Here is a 16928-nt window from a genome sequence, read left to right as displayed (position 1 = left end):
TTAATGGCTAGAACAAAGTAAGCTACAGATAAATGTCTGAGCTGGATTTGAGCAAACATCAGTTTACCGGTGAGCGGTTCATGAGCGCGCGCCTGCGGATTATTGAGCGGAGTCAAGTCAGCTTTATTTATAGCCTATAGCGCTTTTACAATGATGATTGTTTCAAAGCAGCTTCAAAGTGTTAAACATGACAATATTGCAACAAAATGTTATTCGGCTGTACAGTCGCTGTGGAGAAAACTGAAAACTAAATGTAGTTTTATCATGAGCCTCACCAGTCCGTTTCGCTGCGCTTTGCTCATTACAGGCTCGTTCTCGTCAAAACGCCCACGTATTGAACAATGGTCGGGTTTAAATCGGGCTCGGGCTCATAATTACAGTTAATGTGTCGGGCCGGGACACACCTCTATCGTCAGTTCATTATATATTATCCACACTATTATTATCCACTATCGATCGCCACTTACACTAAATCAATGCACAAACGTTCTTGCATTTTGGTGATTCGCTAGTTACTTTTTTGTTTTAATCAGGCTCTTGTCTGTCAGTCAAGTAAAATTCTCTTTCACTTGTCCCTTCAAAACACCCACATGTCCTGGACAAGCGTTAATGTCGAGCCCTGCTTTGTATTCGACGTAAAGATCTTTGTGGTGCCGTTTTAAATGATCAGACAATTTGGTGGTGTTTTCTTGTTTTGTGGCCACAAGACACTCTATGCAAAAGTACCTCTTTTTGTTCAACATCCTCCTTTATCCTCCGCCAAAATAGTCCCAAAAAGATGATTTCTGCTATGAACCTCTTTTTTTTTTTTCCTCTTCGTCGCGCATTTTAGCAGTGAATGTTTGGCCATGAGCGGTGAGCAGCGGCACAGCGAACCAATCACTGTGTAGGCTCGCGGAACGTGCATGTCACTCCAGCAACAAACTCGTGTTTACTGTGTGCTTCCGTTCTCTTAATACACCATGGGCTACTACCCTTCACATCGCATGTGCCGGCGATGTGACTATCGCACATGCGCACATCGCGATGTCGATGTTAAAACAGAATATCGTTCAGCCCTAATGCAGTCTATCCCCCTCTCTCTATACCGGGCACTCATTCAGATTTGGGGCAGCTACTACCGCAGCCGAACAAGAAATCCCTACGTCGGCCATCAAGATTTTGGGTAGATGGACTTCCTCGGCTTTCGAATCATACATAAGACCCGATTCTAAAACCATTCTTCAAGCACAGCAAGCTCTGCAGTAACCATAAGGTAAAATTCTATATAACTACTGGCTGTGGTGTCATAATATTATTTCCTTCATCCCGTTATTATTCTAGCCAGCACTTCTCAACGACTTTCTAGTCATCTAATATGTGTGGCCTAGCGGTGCTCTGTTCAATGTGGCCTCGTCTCTATGTGACTGTAGCAGCCGTTTTGCCTTCTTTACATGTTCATACATGGTCCAAAGAGACTTTGTCTCTGTGTTTTCCTAGGAGTGATCTGGCTATAGTTATATATTATTTAAAAAAAAAAACCTTTTCTAAGTCATAGGCATGATGATCATTCTTAGGGGCGGCAGTAGCTCAGTGGTTCATGTAGGTTGTCTACAAACCGAAAGGTTGGTGGTTCAATCCCCGGTTCCACCTGACCAAGTGTCAAGGTGTCCATGAGCAAGACACCTAACCCCAGCTGCTCCTGACGAGCTGGATGGTGCCCTACATGGCCGACATCGCTGTCGGTGTATGAATGGGTGATTGTGAGGCAAAATGTAAAGTGCTTTGGATGGCCATAGGGTCTGTTAAAAGCGCTATATAAATGCAGTCCATTTCTCTATTTTTCAGGAATCCCAGGATTTTAGACCAGTGGGTATTATCAGTTACCAACTTTTGGGGGTTGGATTCATACTCCACCTACCTTTGGGGGTCGGCTGTGCCCCTGCCCTCATCTTCAGGCAGGAATTGCAGATCCGATACCCTCGTATTATGCTCTACAGACTATGAGAGTCTATGCTCTACGCCAAATGACTTTGTACATAAATGCACTATTGTTAAAATAATTCTCCCGAGTCTTTCCGGTAGAACTGAGATTCTGCAAAAGGTTTACAAAGGTCACCAGGGCCTTACAAAGTCTAGAAAGAGAGCACAGGAGTCCGTGTGGTGGCCAGGAATTTCGGCTGACATAAAGAACACAGTGCTATCATGTCAGATATGTTGCGAGTTGATAAATACACAACAGAAAGAGCCCCTGATCTCCACACCACTCCCAGAACGTCTTTGGAAAAGGATTGCAGCTGATCTTTGTGAGTATCGTGGTCAGAATTATTTAATTATGTCTGATTACTATTCCAGATTTCTTGAGATTCTACACTTACCTTCCACAACAACATCTCACATCACACAATAGTTGAAGGTTATCTTTGCCAGATTCGGGATTCCGAATGAGATGGTGAGTGACTACAATCCTCACATTCTCCAACAGAGTTTCAGGAACTAGCTAAGTAAACACATTGGACTTTAAACACATTACATCAAGTCCTCACCAAAAAGAATTCTGAAGCAGACAGATCCTTTGGTAGCTCTAATGTCCTATTGATCGACCCCCTGTGCCACTACAGGAGTCAGTCCAGCAGAGCTTCTTAAGCTGGGCATACACTGTGTGATTTCTATGGGTTTTCAGCAAGGTTACCTACTCACACTGTACGAGTAGATCGCATGCAATGTAAAGCCAAAGCTCACGATTGATGTGCTCTCACTGTGCGGTCCGACCGTCGAGCGCGTCTTGACTGCTCACATTGTACGGGTGAAAAATGCGCAATAAAACCCCCGTGGCGACGATTGACCATGGTGTATTATAGAGAGGTAAATGCATCAGCTATTGATATCAAGAGGATTTAGAATTTATGTAGGCTATAAAATTAGTATTATTATTAGAGTAGGCCTACTTTTATTATTAAATTGATATTACATTAATTTGCCCCCCTCCCCCCAACAATAATGCATAATCGACACACTGCATAATAAATTAATAGATAGATTACTCCTCACTATTTAAAAACATTTAGCCCGATTAAACAAGGAATTATAGCCTAGGTCTAGTTATATGATTATAATGTCAGAACACTGCAATAATAATGTCCGTCTCAATGAAAAGTAAGAGCAGATGTATCTAAAAACAACTTGTTTAACACAAAATGGGCCTACTTCTCTTCTATTTTTTTTCCACAATATGGACGTAAATAGAAATATTAAGAAAATAAAAAAGAAAGAAAATAAGGCAATAAGCTACGTTATCAGTATGTTGAATTACATTTATCTCTCGTTGTCTGAGAATATGCGGCGAAAGCTTGTCAGATTTTACTTTCACTTTCTGTAGTGAATAATTGACTGGGTTTGAGACTGCGTTTAAACTGCGCATTGCGTGATATCCACTGACTCGCTTTCATGAAGAAAAAGAACTCATTGCAAATGACATTGTGTCAAGATGGAGAAGGTTAAATATTAATTAATATAAAAAAATAAAATCAAAATAAAAGTTTAAGTAAAACAAGTAAATTAATGATCAACTAGCTAAATGAATAAGATGCACTGGATATATACAACACAAACTGGAGGAACAACAGTTTACTTAATTTCTGCTATTTGATAGCTGCCTACATAATTAAAGATCTCCCTCTTTTCGTTTTCTTCCTTAATGCTTTTAAAAATTAAATGGTTGAACTTCTGCTTTGGCGCAGTGAGGGGAAAAAGGGCAATCAGTTCGTGGCTTTGCTTCAACTGTGCGATAACCTCACGAGGGGCGAGCAGAATTTCTGACACGCCAGAAATTCATCCGACCATCCGATTTCCGATCGTGAGAGGTTTGTCGCCCCTCGTTTTCCCCTGTACACTGCACGAACACCTCGCGACAAACGATGCACGTTAAACCTAAAAATCGGCCCGACCCAAAAAAGAGTCGCACGAGTCAGAATTCAGCTCGAAATCGGACGAAAATCGCACTGTGTATGCCTGGCTTTATGGGAAGGAAAATCAAAACAACACTTCCAACCCTAGAGAAGAATCTTCAACCCAAGTGGCCAAAAAAAGTTGGCCAACAAATTACATGTTGTTTTGTTTTGCATGATAATGTTTACTGTCGCCCCCCCCCCCCCCCCCCCCCCCCGCCACTCTGTTGCTTTAATTCAGACGCATCGGGGGTATGACGGAACGTCAGTATGTCAAAGTAATGGCACTGGCTGGTTGTTTATAAAAGTGGTTTTGACGAGAAGAAACTGCCTCTTTACGGTCATTTTACACTAAGGATTACTTTTCAGGGAACAGGGTTACAGTCAAGTAACCGAGACGTTCAAACTGCTGTCATTTTATTTACTTGCTACTGTGAATTATTAACTATTACTGTGACTCAGTCAGCCCAAATCAAAGTGTGTAAAACTGATATCAGATCATCAGAACAATATGCTGGTCATTCACAGTTAAATATTAAGTGAAAGTGGAATTAGATCGGTAATCTCTCAATGCATGTCTGTCCGTAACGAAGCAAACTTTTTCTTTAATGTTCACATCAAATATGGAGCGAGTTTCACCTAAATTGATTTGCGAGAAGATGAATCTTCTTATTTGTATTTTCATATTTTCAGTGCTCGGGATGCACTCTGAAGGTATGTGTGATGTTTATAGGTAGCCTAACAGTAGGGCTGAAATATCCTTTTCTTGACCTTTACTGTTATACTTTGTAATTTGTATGTTGTAGTGTGAGCAGTGGTTTTCAAACCCTGGGTCGAGGAGTAAGGATTTTTTCCATCGGTATTGAAAAAAATATTGGAACAATAATCTAATCTGGTTTTTGTTGACTTTTGTTTATTATTGATAATTAACAGGTTTAGATATTAAAGTTGTATTGAAAATAATAGCTGGTTTGATGTCTCCATTTTGGTGATAAGTGTTTGCTTTAGTTGGGCATTAGGTTTTCTCTGGCTGCTGTAGCCTTATTTGTTTTAGCGAGAGCAGCAAGAGAAAATGTGATCAGATCGTGGCTTCCTGTTGAAGATACAGTTGTAAGGGGTGTGAGAAAAAAAATCAATGCATTTTGATTCTCTCTCCAACTATTCTGGATCAATTCTGAGACTCGATTCGGAGCTTTTAACTGTGTATGCGAGCTGGCGGTGCTTGTGCTTTAGAAACACCGCTTTTCTGCTTGCTTCCAATTCTACACACGCACATACACACACACACACACACACACACACACACACACACACACACACACACACACCTACTTACCTACCTACCTTGATGTTACGCTTACACACAGTGTGTGGACGGTTTTTTCCTTACAAATTTTCTTATGAAAGCACAATTTATGTCCTTTGGAATTCAGTGGACGTATATAAAAATATGAAACTCACTGACAGAAGCTGCTTTCAACTTCAAATGCTCATGTGTGCTTAGAAAAAAGCGCTTGCGCATACGGCTGTGCGTGAGTCCGACTCCATGTGGTGGTAAGGGAGTATGTATGAGACGAGAGTGCGGATGGTTGCAACACTTTTCGCATTTTCTTCAGTTTCTCAGAGACTGCTTTTATTAGAAAGTCAACAATTTAATGCATAAAACGCAAATCTGTCAGCTATACCCACCCACACTGGTTTAACATTCGTAGGCTACATATGATAATATAGCCTACATACAATTTTTACTTGACACTCAAATGTTTCAACTGACCCCATAAGGAGACGGTTGCAACATTCATTAAAATGTAATAATAACAATTCCTTTTACATAAATTTGCAATTTCTTTATTTTATTTGTACACAGACTGGTTCTTCACAAGTTAATTTAACTATATTAAAAATAAATAATAAAAAAAATTCAAGTCACAACCATGTTTTGTTTAATTACTTACATTGTGGCCTAGTCTAACAGTATTTACATAAAAAGGGATATACCTGCTGGCTATTGAAAGATGTCATTAGTAGTGAGTAATTTGTTACTTTTTAGAGTAATTTACACAAAACTGTGTCATCTGAGGTTTTTTTCCAGACAAAAAATACAGAAATCTATCATCTCAGGGGGACATGAGGGAGGGAAGCACAGTCATTCGAATATACTACGGAGTTTCTACCGATACAAAGCTTAATGCTAATTGTGGAAATAACCTTTAACTACACTATTCTGATTTGTGAAATATATCAGTTTTGGACAGTTTTTTTTTTTTTTTTTTTTTGCAACATTTTGCAACCACTTTTCACATTGTCCTGTTTATTGTAAAGTTTATTTTAAACAGTATGTAGCCTATGTCGCAAATTATCTCTGAGGGGAAATAATAATTTTTCATAACTTATTATGATTATTCATTATGATTAATTATGATTATTTGAATCAGTTAAATAGATTAATTTGATGAATCTATATTAATATTACAATCAATAAATCAGTTTATTTTGTGAACTTTCAGTATTGATAATAAATTAATTTTAAGAAAGGGATATTTTTCATGGCTACAGAAAAATACAAACCCAATTCAAAAAAGTTTGGACACTGTACAAATTGTGAACAAATATTTTATTCAGAATACAACATAGATTTTAAACTGAGGAAATGTGTAATTTTAAGGGAAAAATAAGCTGATTTTAAATTTCATGGCTTTAACAGTCCTCCAAAAAGTTGGGACAAGGCCATGTTTACCCCATGTGTGGCATCCCGTCTTGTTCTTATAAAAGTCTGCAAATGTCTGGGGACTGAGGAGACAAGTTGCTCAAGTTTAGGAATAGGAATGTTGTCCCATTCTTCTCTAATGCAGGCTTCTATTTGCTCAACTGCCTTAGGTATTCTTTGTCGCATCTTCCTCTTTATAATGTGCCAAATGTTTTCTATGGGTGAAAGATCTGGACTGCAGGCTGACAAATTCAGTACCCGGATCCTTCTTCTACACAGCCATGATGTTGTAATTGATGCAGTATATGGTCTGGCATTGTCATATTGGAAAATGCAAGGTCTTCCCTGAAAGAGACAACGTCTGGATGGGAGGATATGTTGTTCTAGAACTTGGATTTACCTTTTAGCATTGATGGTGCCTTTCCAGATGTGTAAGCTGCCCATGCCACACGCACTCATGCAACCCCATACCATCAGAGATGCAGGCTTCTGAATAACACTGATAACAACTTGGGTTGTCCTTGTTCTCTTTAGTCTAGATGCCATGGCATCCCAGTTTTCCCAAAAAAAACTTCAAATATTGATTTGTCTGACCATAGAACAGCCCTTGGCCCAGAGAAAATGCCTGCACTTCTGGATCATGTTTAGATATGGCCTCTTTTTTGACCTATAGAGTTTTAGCCGGCAACGGCAAAGAGCCCGGTGGATTGTTTTCACGACAATGTTTTCTGGAAGTATTCATGAGCCCATGTTGTAGCATTCCTGTAGGTTTTGCAGGCAGCAGTGACTCAGTGGTTCATGTAGATTGTCTACAAACCGGAAGGTTGGTGTTTCAATCCCCAGTTCCACCTGACCAAGTGTCGAGGTGTCCATGAGCAAGACACCTAACCCCAGCTGCTCCCGACGAGCTGGATGGCGCCTTACATGGCAGACACCGTTGTCGGCGTATGAATGAGAGAGTGAATGGGTGAATGTTAGCAATATGTAAAGCGCTTTGGATGGCCATAGGGTCTGTTAAAAGCGCTATATAAATGCATTCCATTTACCATTTACCATATGTGATGCAGTGCCGTCTAAGGGCCCAAAGATCACTGGCATCCAGTATGGTTTTCTGGCCTTCCACCTTAGGCACAGAGATTGTTCTAGATTCTCTGAATCTTTGGATGATATTATGCACTGTAGATGAGGATAACATCAAACTCGTGGTTCAGCGAGGTTTGTAACGGGAGAGAAGAGACAGGGGATGAGCGGTAAGTACGTGGGTTAAGTGCACAATAACATTCACCTGTGTCTCAGTAATTGGTGTGGGGAGACCGGATAAAAGCTGGTTGGAAACAGGATGAAGAGTCCAATAATAAGCTACAACAGACTTTGTCATTGCAAGAGTTTTATAATGCCATGATGAGCATGGAAAATGGTAAATCTCCAGGAATTGACGGGCTACCTGTTGAGTTCAATAAGACTCTATGGCCCGTCATAGGAGATGATCTGCTGATGGTTCTTAATGACAATCTGAAATATGATGACAATCTGAAAGGAGGACTATTGGCACTAATCTGCAGGAGAGCAGTCATCACACTGTTACCTAAAAAAGGTGATCTTCAGTGTATCAACAATTGGCGCCCTGTTTCGCTTTTATGTTCAGAGTACAACATTTGGTCTAAAGCTTTGGCCATAAGACTTAATGAGTAAATTAATGAGTAAACTGATACATTCTGATCAGTCTTATTGCATTCCCTATTGCACTTTAATTAGAGATATTTTTGATGCTTCTAAACTCTTGGGAATTAACTCTGGTCTGATTTCTCTTGAAAGGCGTTTGACAGAGTTGAACATCTGTTTTTATGGAATACTTTAGAGGCTTTTGGTTTTAACCTTTCTTTTATATCAATGATTAAGGCTGTGTAATGTAAAATTGAGATTGTTCTTAAGATTAATGGTGGTTTGAGTGCTCCATTCAAAGTTCATAATAATAATAATAATAATATAATAATAATAATGTGTTCGATTTATATAGCGCTTTTCAAGGCACTCAAAGCGCTTTACATTGAAGGGGGGAATCTCCTCAACCACCATGAAGGACAGAGGCCAATGGGCAAATTTGGCCAGGATGCCTGGGACATCCTGGGATTTTTAACGACCACAGAGAGTCAGGACCTCGGTTTAACGTCTCATCCGAAAGACGGTGCTCTTTTGTCAGTATAGTGTCCCCATCACTATACTGGGGTGTTAGGACCCACACAGACCACCGGGTGAGCGCCCCCTGCTGGCCTCACTAACACCTCTACCAGCAGCTACCTGGTTTTCCCAGTTGGTCTCCCATCCAGGTACTGACCAGACTCCGCCCTGCTTAGCTTCAGTGGGAAAACAGTCTTGGGCTACAGGGGATATGGCTGCTAGTTCAGGCAGGGATGTGCCATGTCTGGTATGCTGAATTCCTTAGCCATCGAATCTTTACTTCAAAAGTTACTAACTCGTTTAAAAGGTCTGGCTTTCCCTGGTTGTAATAGCTCTTTACATCTTTCCGCCTATGCTGATGATGTTATTGTTTTGTGAATGGAAAATATAATGTTATTACGTTAAAAAAATGGTTAATGATTTTAAATGCATTTCCTCTGCTAAAGTCGATTGGGGGTAAAATGAAGCTATATTGGTGGGAAACTGGAGTGGAGATCTTCCCACTTTACCTGGAGGATTGATTTGGAAAAGAGGTGGTTTAAAGTATCCTGGTGTTTATCTGGGGAATAAAAGCTTCATAAAGAAAAACTGAGAAGCTCTAATTGAGAAAATAAAAGGCAGATTGGAAAAATGGAGATGGTTACGCCCTCAGATGTCTTACAGAGTGCGTTTTCGTATAATTAATAATCTTGTGGCATCTTCATCTTCATTATGGCATAAACTTGCTTGTGTGGACCATCCAAATGGACTCCTTGTCGCATCTTGAGAAGAATGGAAATGGATTTAACATTGTATTTATTGGATCATAAAAGATTGAATTTTACTGGAATTCCTGCTTTTTATCAAAATTTGTTTAAAGTTTTGTTTAAAGTCAACAAAAAAAATGAAACATCGCTGGATGTAACCAGCAAATTCTCTTTATTGGTTGTTGGAAGAGCCACTTGTTTTAAGTGCTAGGTTTGATGTTTTTTGGGGATGATTTTCCTGGTTTAACCGATTTATTATGTTGTAAAAAGCGTTTTAAATTAAAAATACATTATAAATGAATCAGGAAGTGATTTACAGAGATCTGACAAAGTTGCTACCCTTTTGGGGGTTCGATACATATGCTTTGTTAAAAAATTTCTTGACAAACTAACTATACTTTTAACTGCTGAAGAAAAGACACTTTTAGAAGAGTTTGGTAAAGGAACATTAATCCCTGATAATAAAGATTTCTTTACAGATATTGAAATTTCCCCTGTTTTGGAACAGTCTTGGCTCATTTGAAGATTCTGCCCACGCTACTTTCGTTTTGTTTATTTATTTGAATAAAGTCTTTGAATGTTCGCCGGTTCCCGCCTCTTTCTTCCCATATCAAAGAACTAAGTTAAAAATAATAATAATAATAATAATAATAGATTTTATTTATAATGCACTTTTCATTCCGAAGAATCTCAAAGTGCAACAAGGGGGGGGGGGGATAACAACAAAAAATGAATAACAAGTAAAAATATAGAATACTACAAACAATCAACCAACACAGAAAACAAACAGAAAACAGAGCTGATGGTGAACAGAAACAGAGCTGATGGTGAACAGAAAACAGCTGATGGTGGAAGTCTCTGTTAGCTCCGCAGCACACTGTGGTCCACTCCATGTTTCAGATTTCTCCCAGCGGCAGTGTCCCAATGACATCGCCGAGGCAGGACAGCTGAAGACCAGATGATGGGTCTTCATGACGATTCAAACGATGGGGATCGCCGCAGCACCATGCAGGAGGCAGAACATTTTTTCGGGCACTTCTGTGGACACACCGGGGTCGGCGCAGAAGTCCAAGCCGCTCCACGGCCGCAATGCAGGACGGAACAGCGGCGCAGCCGAGAAGCGGAACATCCCAACATCATGCCGGACGCCGATTACGATGGCCCAGATGACGCTAGCCCGGTGCAAACTTCAGCCACCATGCAGCTTAAGCCCAAGGGAGACCACCAGTGAGCAGTCGCGACGAGAAACATCAAAAGTCCTCCAAACCAGAACCAACCAACCGCAGCAATTCAAACGTAAACATTAGAAGCGGTGGAAAACGGCGAAACGAGGAACAACGTCCTCTCAGTGGCTGCCAGCAATCAGCAACAGCCCCAATTGTAGCTCTGACTGTTAGACTAGTCACAAACATAAGGAAATAAAATAAAATCTAAATCTAATAGTACATTAACATGATCATTTGTGGGTGGAGAAGCGGCGAACAGACGACGCCAGCGTCCTCTCCCCCACGTTGCCTAGCAACATCAAATATGTTCAATACTATATAAATAAACGTAACTTTGCTGTTTATTGTGGAACAGACCATGTTTTTTTTGTTTTTTTTATTTAATGAATATTGTATTTCCATATTTTAGGCTTTGTTGTGCGCGGTCCCTCTGCTCCTCTGGTTGCTCCTCAGGGATCTTCAGTGGTTTTGTCCTGTTATGTTGATAAACCTTTACCAGTGCAGAGTCTGGAGGTGGAATGGAGAAGAACAGACTCAGATGCAGACTCAGAGACTGTAGTTAATTTGTTTCTGGATGGTGAGAGTCGACCAGAGTCCCAGCATCAGGATTATCAAGATAGAGCTAATTTCTTTACTGATCAGATTCAACATGGAAACTTCTCCCTCCATCTGGTCAATCTGAGAGCTGAAGATGAGGGAAAATACACATGTAAAGTTTACAGCCGACAGGATTCTGGAGAGACTGAGGTTCAAATAAAAGATGTTGGTCAGTAAAAACCTGATAAGTTCTGGTAGAAATTTAATTTATCATTCCATGAAAATATTTGTGCTTATACATGTATTTGGGTTTATTTTCCCTTAGAGCGTCTGCTAGTATCAGGATCGAGTCGCTCCATATCTGCGTCTGTGGGTGAGGACGTCACTCTGAACTGCTCTGTAGACTCTCACATCACACCTGAACACATCGAAGAGCTTTCATGGAAGAAAACGTACAGAGATGAAGATATTCTGGTTCTGCTCTACGAAAACAACAAGACTCTACCAGAGGCAGCACATGAGCAATACAGAGACCGAGTTGAGTTCTTCTCTGATGAAATCCCTAAAGGAAACTTCTCTCTCAGACTGAAAAGTGTCAGAACTGAAGACAAAGGAGTTTACATGTGTCAAGTGTTTGCTGGAAGACTTTCAGCCAATGCAACTGTAGTACTTGAGAGACTAGGTGAGTCACGGATAAAACCCAAAATATCTGTCATAATTTTTATGGCACAGTCAAAGGCCCTGTCCCAAATGGCACACTTCATATGCACTTTCAGTCTTGTGGACTTACAATTGCTACCACGTGCACATGTCCGTTAAGTCCACAAGACCGTAGAGTGTCCCATTTGTTATTTTAGGTCTCAAAAGGGTGCTTGCAAGTTGATATGTGCCTTCGATGCGCACTTTTGTTGAGCCTGCACTTCTTCCCGACAGTCAAAGCACCGTTACGTCATGAAAGTGCTGACTCGTAGCAAGAGCGCAAGTGTTTAAGGTGCCATTTGGGACAGGGCCGAAGTAGCACATCCGACTCAAAAAGATCTGAATGAGCCGGTCCAACTGACTGCCGAAGTTTGCAGAGGATTACAAGGAGTCTGATGAGTGAATTGACGATACGATACAAGCCTGATGCATTGGAAATATATGCTTATTATATTTATTGTTATTAAACCACATTTTATTAAAACCTGCAAAAACCTTCCTGTCGAGAGATTTTACTATGGTTTATTGTGCATTCAGATTATGTTTTTAAGCTAATTCAATGCGTTTATAAGACTGGTTTGTTTTTTCTATATACTTTAGACATGTAGAACATATTCGCATTAGTGCATCAAATATGTGCTGAAACGTTAGTTGCGAATCTTACCCAAGATGTTGGCTAGGCTATTCAATAATGGTGTCTGGAATAAAGGATCTGCGAATGAAACTGTGACCACAAACTCCATTAATTATTTCCCCGCCAAACACGGAAGTTCCCGTTATTTGTGAGGAATTGTTCCTTTTCGTTCAGTCCCTCCGAGTAACGTCAGTGACTGATGAATGGGGGTTTCACTTAGAAGCCTATCATCTTCGAGATCTAGAAAACGCCCAATGGCAGTGCCAATGCCATGGGCATGCGAGATTTGCATGCGTAACTCTGCCTACCCGCATGGGTATATAAGGAAGTAGCTGGCATGATCGCATTATGTTTTAGCTTCAGAGCCAAGGGTTACATACCTTTCACTCCTAAAGCCTTCTGAGTTAACTGTCAGTTCTTCAAGACGACAAGACCTTCCAGTCGGTGTTGGTGTCAATGGTGCGTTCCAGTGAATGCATACTTCCTGCCTGCTGTCAGTCGATACAGTATCCAGTTGGTGTGTGGTCCCTGGGTGCTTCGGCATCGACTGCGAGGTTATCCTCTCACAACAAGAGCTCACATGTGGCACGTCCTTTTCAGGATGTCTCGCCCGTGTGCTTCTGGGTGTGGCCGGTCTCTGGCGGCTTCTGATGGGCACTTGCACTGTCTGACGTGTTTGGGTTTCAACATGCTCAGGCGGCGCTTGTGGATGAGTCGTGTTCCCACTGCGGGAATATGGCCATCTTCGTGTTGCGGTCGAGACTCAATGAGCTCCGTGCGGCCGCCGGAGTGAGAGTCCCCTCTGCCACACCCCGATCTGACGTCTCTACGCGAGGCGTCTCTTCGGCTGGTGGCCAGGGTGACCTGAGGGTGATGGTGTAGAATACAGTTCTGACGCTCATGCCTCGGCCCACACACCCCTCTGTTGTACTGGTACCCACGAGCGTTGCGATGGAGCCCGCGGCCTCAGCCTCGGCCGGTCCGCGGGTTTCGTTCGGCGCTCCAGAGGACGATGAGATGTCGGTGACCACATCGCAAGGTGGGCTGGAGTCCAACCCGGGAATAAGGATTGGGCTGTGCTGCCACCCTCGGGTGTGCCAGCATTGCCCGAGTCGGACCCGGAGCTGACAGCCATGCTTGCCCGGGCAGCCGCGGCACTTGGTCTGGAGTGGAACCCTCCTCCCCGGCCAGAGCGTTCGCGGCTGGATGATTGGTTTTTGGGTGCGCCACATCAGGACAGCCATCCTGCCGTGCCCCCAATTCCTTTCTTCCCGGAGGTGCATGAAGAGATTGCGCACTCGTGGAGGGCCCCGCTGTCTTTCCGCGAGCGTTTGACAACCTCTTCCACCTTCTCCGCCCTAGATGGAGCGGTGGCTAGAGGGTACACTGGGGTTCCCCCAGTGGAGCATTCTGTGGCGATGCAACTGTGTCCCCAGAGCGCCTCCTCTTGGCGTGGCGGCCCAACGCACCCCTCCAAGGCCTGTAGATTCACATCTTCAATGGTGTCGAAGACCTACAGAGCTGCGGGGCAGGCCGCCGCCTCTTTGCATGCCATGGCAACTCCTCAGGCCTACCAAGCATATACTGCCCTGGTGGCCCGCTGCTGCACCCAGAGCGCCGCCGGCACAATTGCCTCAGCCTCCTCACCACCGAGGGTGGCCTCCTCCTGCAGTCCCCCCCCCCCCGCTCCCGCGCAGCCACAGCAGCAGCCATCACCCGGGCCGCGTTGCAGAGCGCGCGGCAGGAAGCCGCCCCAGTCCGCTCCAGCCCCGCAGCCCGCTAAACGGCAGGCTAAGCGGCGCTCCTGACATGAGCGTGCGCAGTCACTGCTGACTTGCCTCCGTCAGATAGAGAGCAAGAGTGTGGTTCCACTGAAACTATTTCAGAGGCTCCTGGGGCATATGGCATCGTGGTGACGCAGCTCGGATTGCTTCATATGAGACCGCTTCAGCACTGGCTTCGCGATCAAGTCCCGAGATGGGCATGGCAGTCTGGCCGGGTCCCTGTGACTCAGGCCTGCAGACAGACACTCACCCAGTAGTCGAACCTCAGTTTTCTACAGGCAGGTATTCCCTTAGAACGAGTTTCCAGGTGTTCTGCCTATTATCTGGTCATGGTGTATGAGCTCCACCTAGTGGACATTTTCCGATGTTGCAGTTTGTTATTTTCTGCACATACGCAGTCGCAGTGTTGATTTAGTGGTTCGGCAGCGGTTCAACTTGCAGCAGCGATTTCAATACAGCATAACAGTCTTCACCTTGGAGAAAGATATGCCTGTAAGTTTATTTGCTATTTGTTAAGATCTTTTAAAGTGTTATGTAGGTACATAGCTAATATTTCCTATTGAAAATAAGTTTGTGTCGGGAAGTTTTCTATTACATGTACGCATATGTATAACGGTACTCACGTGCAGATTGTAGCGCACATGTTTATATTATATCCAACTTATTAATGTACACGTTGTAATTTAATTTCTTGTTTATTGTATTTCAGTTTTACAAAAGAAAAAGGATCACATAAGTAAACATTCTGAAAAGGATAAACTGCTTCATGTGTATTTGTTAGCTAGCTGTCTAGCTTCTTCAAAGTGACGCAGTTGCAAGGACAGCATAGTAAAAAGGCATCGACGCATCAGGAAAGATTAACAAGAGCTGTATTTACAGTCATACGCTGCACAATCCTGTGATCAAAAGTGAAGAATTGCACATTGCATAGAAGCAAGATGGATAAGAGTGCAGAAAAGGCCCAGCAAGCTTCAGAGAGGCAATCTCAAGTATCCGGCTCCAGATATTCCTCACGCTCGAGTAGATCATCTGCCAGTTCAGCAGCTATTCGTGCTAGAGCAAAAGCCGAAGCGGCACGCGCAGAGGTGTCTTATGCTGAAAAAAGAGGCAAAAATGATGAAAGAGAAAGCAGAATTGGAAGCGGAAGCAGCAAGACGCAAAGCAGAATTAGAAGCTAATTTGCATGTGCTACAAAAACAAAGGGCAGCAGTTGCAGCCTCAGCCGAAGCAGCAGTTTATGAAGCTGCAGTCGAACCGGAGGATCCGCTGCAGGATTTCTCAGAATTAGCTATTCAAGATTCAGCACAAAGAACCAGTGACTATGTGGCAAATCATTCTCTGACTGAAGATAAGTTGGAACAGGTTCACATGCAATCTATGTCTCATGCATCACAACAGTTTCCAGATTCTACACATCCACAGTTCACTACAACAGCTCCTAGGTTTGTTCCTCTCCCCCAGAGTACCACAGTCGATGTCTCAACACCAAAAGTAAGCATAAGAGACCGTGGAGGCTACATTGCTCCACAGCATCCCACATGCTATGCAAACTCTCGTGAATCCTCTTGCAGAGACTATCCAATGAGACCTTTGGAGACCACTGACCTAACGAAACATCTGATACGACGAGAGTTAGTGAGTACGGGGTTGCTGACATTCGATGACTGCCCAGAAAATTATTGGGCATGGAAGACATCATTCCGGAGTGTGATAAGAGACCTCAATGTAACCGACAGAGAGGAGTTAGACCTGCTCGTAAAGTGGCTCGGGCCAGAATCATCACAACAGGTCAAAAGAATCAGGTCAGTACATGTCCATAATGCAGCACAAGGTGTTAAGATGGCATGGCAGAGAATAGAGGAATGCTATGGTAGCACTGAAGTTATTGAGGATGCTCTGCTAAGGAAACTGGAGAATTTTCCTAAAATCTCTATTAAAGACAATGTCAAGTTGAGAGAGCTTGGAGACCTTTTGTTAGAAATGGATGCAGCAAAGTCAGGAGGACATTTACCAGGACTGGCTTATCTAGACACTGCTCGTGGAGTTAAATCAATCATTGAAAAGCTGCCGTACAGTTTGCAAGATAAATGGATTGCACAAGGCTCCAAGTACAAAGAAGATTACCGTGTTTCCTTTCCACCATTCAGTTTCTTCACCAGATTCATTGTTAATCAAGCAAAGATCAAGAACGATCCAAGTTTTTCATTCTCAACAAGCAGTAACCAAATTTCAGCAAAAACAGAGCCGTCTGCAGCAAAGTACGGTAACCGATCATCTGTATCAGTCAGAAAGACTGACGTGTCAACTGTGCATACACCCTTTCAAAGGAAAAACCCTGAAAGGAAATTGATTGAACCAGACAGTCAGTGTCCAATCCACAATAAACCTCATCCATTACCAAAGTGTCGTGAGTTTAGAAGTAGACACATAGATGAGCGCAAAAAGTACCTGAATGAAAACAACGTTTGTTTTAGATGTTGTTTATCTACGC

The 16928-nt window shown here is 42.6% G+C and overlaps 1 protein-coding gene across 1 annotated transcript in view; it reads left to right on the top strand.

Moving 5' to 3' along the window:
• The first annotated feature begins 4494 nt into the window (after positions 1–4494).
• Positions 4495–16928, top strand: part of LOC137092056 (junctional adhesion molecule-like) — a 42178-nt gene continuing 29744 nt past the window's right edge. The window contains exons 1-3 of the mRNA XM_067456342.1: positions 4495–4640; positions 11193–11549; positions 11646–12002. Coding sequence (XP_067312443.1) covers positions 4535–4640; positions 11193–11549; positions 11646–12002 — 820 coding nt within the window. The 5' untranslated portion in view covers positions 4495–4534. The remainder of the gene's footprint in view (positions 4641–11192; positions 11550–11645; positions 12003–16928) is intronic.

The sequence above is a fragment of the Pseudorasbora parva genome, chromosome 2 (assembly GCF_024679245.1).
Source record: "Pseudorasbora parva isolate DD20220531a chromosome 2, ASM2467924v1, whole genome shotgun sequence".
In the NCBI taxonomy this organism is placed as follows: domain Eukaryota; kingdom Metazoa; phylum Chordata; class Actinopteri; order Cypriniformes; family Gobionidae; genus Pseudorasbora; species Pseudorasbora parva.
The sequence above is the reverse complement of the archived record's forward strand: the minus strand, read 5'-3'. Positions and strand labels throughout refer to the sequence as shown.